This window comes from Gavialis gangeticus, unplaced genomic scaffold, assembly GCF_001723915.1.
Source record: "Gavialis gangeticus isolate Ggan-Ray unplaced genomic scaffold, GavGan_comp1, whole genome shotgun sequence".
In the NCBI taxonomy this organism is placed as follows: Eukaryota; Metazoa; Chordata; order Crocodylia; family Gavialidae; genus Gavialis; species Gavialis gangeticus.
In genome coordinates, this window is record NW_017728963.1 from 158,090 (window position 1) to 167,968 (window position 9,879).

The 9,879-nt window shown below is 45.9% G+C and overlaps 1 protein-coding gene across 2 annotated transcripts in view; it reads right to left on the reverse strand.

The window, feature by feature from the left end:
- Positions 1–446: 446 nt before the first annotated feature.
- ELMOD3 (ELMO domain containing 3) overlaps positions 447–9,879 on the reverse strand; it is a 19,168-nt gene continuing 9,735 nt past the window's right edge. For both annotated transcript variants that reach the window (XM_019501330.1, XM_019501340.1), the window contains 5 exons: positions 9,033–9,155; positions 6,608–6,738; positions 5,399–5,475; positions 4,130–4,257; positions 447–3,166 (listed from right to left, as the gene is read on the reverse strand). In XM_019501330.1, the coding sequence (XP_019356875.1) occupies positions 2,931–3,166; positions 4,130–4,257; positions 5,399–5,475; positions 6,608–6,738; positions 9,033–9,155 (695 nt within the window). In that variant the 3' untranslated portion in view covers positions 447–2,930. The remainder of the gene's footprint in view (positions 3,167–4,129; positions 4,258–5,398; positions 5,476–6,607; positions 6,739–9,032; positions 9,156–9,879) is intronic.

A 9,879-nucleotide genomic window follows, 5' to 3' on the forward strand; every position in this document is an offset into this window, starting at 1 on the left:
TGACCCATTATTGATGTTTAAATAATGGCCATGCACTTCTGTATTTGCTGATAAAATACCTATAGGAGCCTTTCTCCAGGCCTGGCTGAGAGGACTAATCTATAAAGCAAGTAAGTGTCGTCTGGAATCTGCCCCCAGTGAGACTCAGACTCCAGGGAAGGGGGTGTTGCTTTGTGATTTCCAATTTAAAATAATGATTAAAATATTGGTACAAAAAAAATCTTTTCACCATTAATAACCAGGGCCATTTCCTCCTACAAGAGGGACAGTCTTCGGTGGGTGAAAAGCCACACCTGCACATTCAAGGCTACAGCCTTCTCCAACTTTGTTTTTCAGTTGTTATCTCAGTACCAGCCCGGAGAGGACAACTCTGTTCATGCTGCATATGCACAGCTGCATGCAAAGGAATGCCAAGTCTGCCTTCAGTGAGCACAGAGGCAAGGAAATGAGATTCCAAGGTTTTATTGTAAAGTGCCTGTGTGGCAGCAGCTGGGGTACAGACGCATATGGTTACAATGTAGTGGTACAAGGTTCTCACTCTGGGCTACCTTCTACATTTATGCTGTATGTGCTGCAGTGACCCAAAGGGCAACACTCTGGGTTAGAGGGAAAAGACTCCTGCTGGACAAAGCCCCAGCTGGGGACCATGTCTCCAACACACAGGCACATACCTCACTGCTACTAAGCAGAAGGTGAAAGCAAACTACTGCCACCCAGAAGTTACATATCTGTAGGCAAACATGCCCTGCTGGTAGGTAGGTGAAAGCGTCTGCCCTCTTAAAATGTACTGCAAAACACACTCATTAAACTAAGCTGCTCACTCCCCCTTGTCATGATCTTTAAGGCTATACAGGAATGCAGTACCTCCCCCGCTCTGGAATTCCTGCCGTGGATGGAATATTTTCTACTAGGCCAAACAGTACATCAACACCAACTGCTCATGGTTGAACTACAGCTGCTTTGCTTTGCTCCCTGTGTACTTATGGCTACCTGCACCCAGCCCCTGTACTCTTAGAGTACTTACATGTACTACTATCTGTAGTACATGCAACTCTTAGGAGGACATTTTGGGTTCACCAATTCCCCTGGGCAGCTGTTCCACTGGTTATCTGTTATCCATTTAACCCTCTCCACTAGACTTAACCTGCTGCTATGAACCTGCACTTTATTTTCAGAGTAAGACTCCACCTCCCTGAAACTGGATCTTGCAACTAAAGAGCCTTCTGCCATCAGAATTCTTCCCGCTGCAGGGAACTTTAAGACCACCAGTAAATCAAAGCCACCCACTCCTGTGTTACCTCAAGCAAGTCATTATAGAGGCCAGTTCTTAAAAGGTACTAAGGCACCTAAGAATGTATATAGGATTCTCAAGAGGAATTGAACATCCAGATCCCATCCTTAATGGCTAGTAACAGCTTAAGTAAAATGCCAAGTATTGCATAGCCTGTGATAGGAATAACAAGAGCTAGCAACATCAGGGGTGCTGATTTTTGGGAGAAGAACAAGCTTACAGCTGAAAGCCACCACTTTCTCTCTTCTGCATCAATAATTCAGCAATATTTGAACAGGAATTTGCTGAAGCCTCCTACAACAAAAACGTCAGCTGCCTTTGAGCTCAGAACCAGCCAGGAAAGATTCAGACTCACTGGAAAATTGCAAGGATTTGTGAGCATGACAATAGGGAAAAAATTCCCTGCAGCCAGATACCTAGTGTTAGTGATGATGCCTGTGTCTCAGCCTCTCACTCCTCCCCTCCAGAACACCAGTGAACTGCCCTAAGCAAGCTGTGCAGGCCTACTTTCCCACTCTAGAGTTGGAGATGGATGCATTTATAAACCAGGAGTGATGCTGTTCTCTTAATGCTCCTGGAGGCTGTACTGCAGATGGGCCTTTTGCCTGTGTAGCGTCTCAACAGCATTTGTCTATCACTTTAAACTTTATGAAGGCTCTGGCTGAAGAAACCTGTAGGGAGGTGCTGAATGAGAAGAGGGGTCTATGAATGGCAGTACCTCTAGCAAAAAGCCCAGGCACCCTGAATTTTTCAGCTACCACATTTAGCTGCATGCTGTAAAAGGAGAACCTATCACTGTGATGTACAATATAGGCCCTACAGTCTAGTGGTTCAGACACTACACTTAAACAAAGGACATGGGTTCAATGCCTTGCCACAGACCTCCTGCATGATCCAGAACAAGTCACTTCAGCTCTCTGAGACCTGTTCCCCATCTTTCAAATGGAAATATTAACATTATCCTACTGACAATGAGGCTAAAGGTATAGCCACCTCCAAGAGGGTGAGGTACTTAGTTGCTCTGGTAATGGGGACCACTGACATATCTAGAATAACAAGATGGACCCCAATTCCAGCCCACAGCTAGTGGTTAATGCTACACAAACAAGGAGTCAACTCCTTAGCACGTGTCTCCATGTGGAGAACTTGGCCCTGTGTATTTCAACAACTGGAATAAACCCAAACTTTTCACCAGTTTACCATCTACTTTAGCATAACAGGACTCATCTCCCTCAGGGCTTGGCAGTAAATGACTCTTAACAAACCAAAGCCCTTGGGTCTTGGGGCAAGCTTCTTATTTTCAGTATGTGTAAGGCCCTCCCATTCACACCACACTTCAGTAGAGATAAAGCCAAAGCCTGCCACTGTCAGAGCCATTTGTTCCCTCCTTCACTGTGTTTACAGTAAAGCAGGTGTCCCAAGGTTTTGCTCTACCAGCTTCACTACATCTGACCTAGCAGCTCTGACTCTGTGACAAGCACTGCTCTGGGTTTATTCTAGACCCACCTCTTATGCCACAGCCCTTCAGAGGCTCCTACAAACAGACTGGCTGGCTTACTGGCCTCTGAAAAAGCAGGATGACAGGCATGTCTACCACTGTCTTACTAGGACCTTCCCAGTTATCAGAGACTCCTCACTTTCAGATCAGCCGGGCTTCTCCTTCCATCTCAACATGTAGGTCGCACACACCAGTGAAATTTAGTTCTTTGTTGCCGCTGCTGCTGCCAGCAGAGTAGTGGGTGAGTCTATGCGTGCTGGAGGAAGGGGAAAAGTGCTGGAAACCATCTTCCATTATTGACTCAGTGTTTCCGCTCACGTAGGCTTCCAAATACTTCAGAAGCTGCCTTGGTTTCTTTTTGGCAAATGCCTCCAATTCTGGAAAGAGATGTGGGGAAAATAATAAGAGATCTGACAAGGGGGTTGGAGGAGTACTGTCTCCAGTCTCTTAAGTGTGTGGTTCTCTTGCAGGCCAGAACCCCAGAGCACCAGGTAGTGGAGGGTGTGAAACATGCAGCTAAAAACCATGGAAGAGTATCTTTGCACAAGTCATTTCCCTGTTGTCCAAGCTTGGGGCATCACCCACCTGACCACAGATATGAGAAAGCCCCAGTACCAGGGTGCGAATTATGCAGAAGCTCGGGGAGGCTGAGCCCCACCCCGCATAAAGAGACAAGAGCCCCCCTGTAAGATCTGAAAATCATAACCGGGGGCAGCTCCAATTTTATTAGGGAACTGTGATGGGCAGCCTAATTTTTTTTGCAGACCCCCTCGCAAGGGCCAAAGTGTAATTTGAACCCTGCCCAGTACTAAATGATAGAGTGCAGGGGGGCCACTGAGTGGGGATGGGGAGAGCCATTTGTGATGATTTGTGCCCCACTTTTTCAACAATACATACTAGCTCCTCACAAACCTATACAGCACTCTGTTTCTCCCATGGCTTTTATTTTGTTCATTTTCAGAAATACCCCTGCTAGGCCTCAAGCATAGGTTTTATAGATAAAAAAAAGGGTAGATAGCTATATATAAGAGCCACCACTAGGAACAACATCAGTATTCACATACAGACCCTGTCGGAAAAGAACTTTACAAAATGAATGAAGTCAAACCCTGAAAGTGATGCTACCTTCTCAATTTACCCCTCACCCTGTGCACACATATTATGATACAGACTTATTACATGACCACTGGTAGCTTAAGGACATTCTCCCCTCTACATCTGAGCTGGTTTGGGCACTGGAAACCAGTCTTATCAATGGCATAGAGCATAAGGAGCATTTGTCTTCTAGACACTCATGCTATCATCCCTTAGAACAGCAGAAAAGATGGAGGGAAATGTACCTTTCAGGACAAAGCCAGAGTCAGAAATGGTTTTGTGCTGGGTTTTCCAGGTGTTGTAGAGGTGCAGGAACATGGCCACATATAAATCGTTCAGCACAGCAATGACCTGATGCCTGCGGTTGCACTCCCTGCAAGGGACAAAGACAGGGGAGCTTAGGCCCACCTCTGCTTCTCCTCTGAGCCCAGCAGAACTGGGAACAGAGGGGCACATGCTACAGAAACACTCGAAGATATGCGTCTCAGTCAGATCTCAAGATTCTTGCAGTCCTGGGAAAACAGAGTTTACAAAGGAAGCAGCTTTTCCTTTTGTATTACAATGGCACTGTGATAAGGCTGGTCATTAAGGCAGATTTGTACTTTTCTGCTAGAACCCCCCGCATGTCTAGAATAGCCTTGCCAAGTGGTAACCTTTGCAGAAGAAATTATTCCAAGCTCAAACTCCCCCACAGGCTAATTTTCTGTTTTTTCAAAAACCTAATTCAAACACATTTAGCGACACAGGAGCCATTTGACTGGCTCAGACCCACAGTTTGCCCACCCCAGCACCCTGGCTCTGACAATGACCCGCACCAGCTTGTTCAAAGGAAGGCACAGAGAGTAAGCTGCCCTCATGTTAAGTCTCACCCTGATCTCTAGGCAGAGACTGGTTTCAGACCCGAAGCAGGAAGCATCATCTTCTTTCCAAAATGCCTTTTGTTGACATTAACAACTGACCAGTGGGGATTACAGCTGCTACTGCACAGGTTTACTCACCGACCTGTCCACAGGGACACCCAGCTAAGCCGATATGATTAACTGAGAACTCAGTAAGGTGCCTGAGTATTTCAGCCACTTTCCTCCAATACACATTTACACTGAACTTCATCTGCCCTCACACTGCACATGTATTTAAAGTCCCGCTGAAGCTCCTTACAGCTTCTCCAGAGTTGACAACGACCTATCTCAGTAACAATACCAAGGCGTAGATATGAGTCCAGTGCTGCAGGGCCCCAAGCATCCCAAACATCAGCCATGCCAAGCTCGGGGGAACACTCACTTTCATCTTGCAGTCCTGAGCCAATACGCAGCCTGCATGAGCCAGAGACACTGTCCCTCAAACTCTACAGGCACAGCTGAGTCAAGCATGATTCTCTGGGCTCATATTCCAGAGCTGTCTATACTACAAACAGTAACACGCTGAGGCCATTCTGTATCTGGGCTCCTCAGCATGGTGGTACATTTAGTGCAGACAGGCCAGCACAGAATCTGCACACAGTTTGGTAGACTCACCTGGACAGCCGCTCTTCCCTCAGGACCTGGATCACAATGCGAGTGATATTCACAGACATGACACAGAATGGGAAATTCTGTGAAAGGAAGAGCACTTGATCAGTTCTTAAGAATAAAGCCCATCTTCCCCTTAGCACTTTGGAAGTGCCTGTCCTCCGGTCTCATCATAATCACAGACAGGCCCAATGCCAGAAGCCTGGATAATGTACATTCTTGGAAGCACGAACTGCATTTTACTTAGTGTTTGTACAGCACCCCACGCAACAGTTATGGATCTCTGACTGGAGCTTCTAGGCCCTACCGCAGTACAAGCACTCTGATGAATAAGACTCTCATCAATCTACCATCATACTGGGCCATGTTCAAATAACCCTTAGCCCATTTAGTTGCAGAACTTGAATCCCCTAGAACTAAACACGAGGTTGGTTGCACTCATTCTCATCATCCCATCCAGGCATTGCCCCATTCAATGCAGAGGACAGAGGTTAGCTAGTGCCAACCAATCACTCTTGGACCAGCCCCTTTAATCAGATCAAGTTGTCAATTTGTAAAATTCAGCCCTTATGGAGACTGTGTATTGCTGTGCTGCGACTGCTTATGAGCTGTGCTGGTGGAAGGTCTACTCCCCGGCAGGATCACCCACACTGGACTGCTTAGAAAGCAGAGGGCAAACTAAAACCGAGCTTCCCAAATACCTCCAGATGTGCGTGATGGGTGAGGGGCTGGTCATCTCAATCAGTCAAGGAACACTCTTGTCCCCAAAATGTTGGAAAGATCCTGCTTGTCTCATTTCCATAACAGAGCTACTAATCTAGGTCTGGGGCTTGGTTCTATCATTTGCTTTGGGCCTGTATCGAATCCCTTGTCCCAACAGAACAGGTAACCATGGATGTAAAATGGCCGGTGGCTTACATGCAGCACTGGGAAAGCTTTGTAGGCAACAACTATCTGACTGCTGGGACAACTCACCAAAGGAGACTGTGGAATGATCACCAACAGATTTATTCAGGGCCCAGAGTAGGCTCCTGCTATCAGGGATCGTCAAATAATGTGTTGTCATTGTGAGAAACTGGATGCAGCAGAGAATCAGAACTCTAAATACCCTTCCTATCAGCCAAAGTAAAGTAGAGTTTTGTGTGATTCTTACCTTTCCCTGAGGCTTATAACAATTAAATAAATACCCGCCCAGAGGTAAAGGAAGGGACATGCCTGCGTACTGTGTTGAGACAGCTTGAAAATGTCTTGAGCAAGCAAGAATGTCTGAGGGTCCATTACAAAATACAAGACTTGCATCAAGCTGAGCATGCCTGTCCCACGCAGGTCTGTCCCAGGATCCAGACCTTGAGAAAAAAGTCAGACAGGCTGGTGAGCTGAGAAACTGCACAAATATGGCTCTCTGAGCACAGCCCTTGTTCACAGCGGGGCTGTTTCTGGGACCTGTGTAAATTCTGACAACTCCCAACCCTTCCCTTTCATTAAGAAAATTTTCCCAGCCCTGGCAAAAAGAACCTATTGGAACTTGCTTTGGGAGGAGGAGGAAATGGGGCACAGAGGAGGAAATGAGGAACACAGCCCTGCCTCAATACCGGGTGCCAGCTCTGATCCAGCCCCTACTGAAAAAAGAACTTATACATTGGAACTTGCTTGAATTTGCAGCCAGCTTGCAACAATAGCTCTATTGTGAGCAGCCTCACAGAATTTGCATTTTTCCTGCAGACCACTGAATTCAACATTTCTGCCATGGAATTCACCATTCAGTTGTGACTGGGCACCCAACATGCTGTGTTATTTCTCTGCCCTGCCAGGACCTGCCTGCCACAGTTTCTTGCTTTCTAGTTTCCCTGCCCCATAGGGCAGCAAACTGGCTTCCAGCTTACCATTCTTCTGTAGCCGGACAGAAAAGTGGTCATGACTATCCTCCTTTTAATCTGTCTCCTACATGTCGACCACCTGCAGCCTGGCTTTCCCCTGAAGTGGGCTTGGGCCCAAGCCTGTGCCAGAATGTTCGTCAGTCACTGTACTGTTTCAAGAGTTTATAGTGACTATCAGAGGATTATGGGAAATGAACAAAGCCACTACAAGGAGGGAGACCAAACAGGCAACTCTAAATTGGTGCCTTTGTGTGACTTTGTTTCTACCATGACTAAAAGGCAGATAGATTTTACTGTCTGAAGGGAAGTTTTCCTAGGTTTCTTTAATGCTTATTATATTACAAATTCCTCTCTTCCTTACCTATTTTCCCTGGTAGATTCTAGACAACCAGAGACCAAACACTGATTTTTTACAAAAGAACCCACTGAACTCTTCAAAGGAATTCAATGACTTTACAGAACCAAAAAACTTTTCATTAACTGGCACTGCTGTAACCCTAAGGAATTCAAGCAGCCTATAAAAAGGCTGTGCTATTTGCACTGATCCTGTAGAACAATGTGAATTAAATTGGGATCCAGATCAGATATTGTACTGCTATGCTGGGGCAGCACACACAGTAGGTAGCTATTACTGCACCTCACATCAGGGGAGCAAATAGCTTGTTTACTTTAAGCAAATGTCTACCCTGGAATGAAAGTGGACAAGTGACACCTATTCCAGTATAACTTACATCAACAGGGTCTTGCGTTTTAGTATTGTGCACAAGATGAGCTAGCAGAAGAGTACCAGGGAGCATCTCTATCCTCTATTCCCCAAAATGTGCACACCTTTAAAAATACTTTAAAAGTGCCCACTCCCCAAAACCAGCAAAGCAGACAAGGCCAAAGGAAACCAACTAGCTAGTCAGATATCAAGAAATTCAGCTCTGACACTGAGAACTGATCTGTTTGCATCCAGCAGAACTACAACACGTGAATTAGCTGCAGACACAGCACACTGATTGGCAAATTACTTCTGAAGTCACTCAAGAGTTCCCAGAGTTACTGACCCAAGCTTGTCACTCGCCCACCAATTACAGACTGCCATCATTAACAGCTTCATTAAAGCTTAACTTCTTCAAAAACAGCCGGTGCCCAGAATTTCAATGAATCTGAAATCCTGAGAAGTCTGTTGTTCCATTGTTCAAATCATTTGCAACACAGAAAGAATGGACAGAGAAGCTACGTTTTAAAGGGCCAGGCTTTTGATTAAGTAAAATCCACAAACTGATTAAAAACAGATTCAATTAAAAATTCCTTCATAGGCAAGTTCTGTAAATTTGAGGGGAATCCACTGCATTCTCCTGACAGGAAAAAAAAAAAGAAGCTAAATCCATGCTTTTAACACCCCAACTGGAACACGGCCATAGAGTCGCTTCCAAACATAATAATGAACACTAAGAACACACTAACAAACAGCAATGGCAGACCAGGAACAGCTGCTTAATCACCTCTGCCAGTGGCAGCTTGTTGCACCAGTCATCAGAGGGAGATTAGTAGCTACATGCCAGTGGTAACAACATCAACTGGCATATCAGCACCTGGCACTCCAGCTGCTGAACTGGTGACAACTGGTCCAGTGCCTGGCGACAGCTGTACCAACTGCACAGTGAAAGGAGTGCATCCAAAACCCTTTGACTTAGTGCTGCCTGGGGTGTAGACGAGATCTTCCCTCAGAGCTCTGTACCAAAGGCCCCCAAACTCCTCTCTCTACTACTCCATACCTTGAAAGCCCAGCTCCTCCCAGTGGGCTCCATAGCGTGGACAACCAAATCTGGAGCCTGTCAGCTTCTTGTAGATAGTTTGCAGGATCCTCATATGCACCTTCTCATTATTATCCAAGCCACCTGCAGAGAAAACTTCCATCATCATTTTGCAATATTCAACATCCCCCTTCTCTAATGAACCACAGTGGAAACATGGCAAAAAATTGAGGATTAAATAGATGAAGCCAGATTCCAACTAGAAACAAAACCCCTTAGCAGGAACCCAACCACAGTCACGAAGTGAATGTTTCAGCCTGTACTGATGCTTACTGGAAAAAGTGTCACAGGTGAAAGTGTCCCAGGAACATGAAGGCTTTCACTTGAACAAACCCAGCTGTCAGAGAGATGAAGGGATGAAACACAAAAGGAAAGGCTTTTCCCCATAACACAAGATCTACCTGTGGAACTCGCTGGCAGGCTTCACAAAAAGAATGGGACCTTTGTAGGATAACAAGAGCATCCAGTCCAAGCAGAAAAGATTAGAGGAAGCTGCTAGATCTAAAAAAGAGGAACTTCCAGCCTCCACGGCAGAAGCCAGCTTCAAACCAGATGGGGTTTCAGACACTCCCTGTATGCAGTTTAACTACCTATAGCAGGATGTCTTGCTCCTTTCCATGAAGCAGCTGACACAGGCCACTGATGAAGAGGAGATACTGCTGCAACTGCTGTAGCAATGTTTGTGATTCTGGGACAATAGATAATTAGATGATGCAAGTGGCAGGACAGAGCAGAGCACCGAACCCAAGTCTCCAAAGTCTCAGGCTGGCATCCGATCCCCTGGACTGTCCTTCTCTGATATATTGCA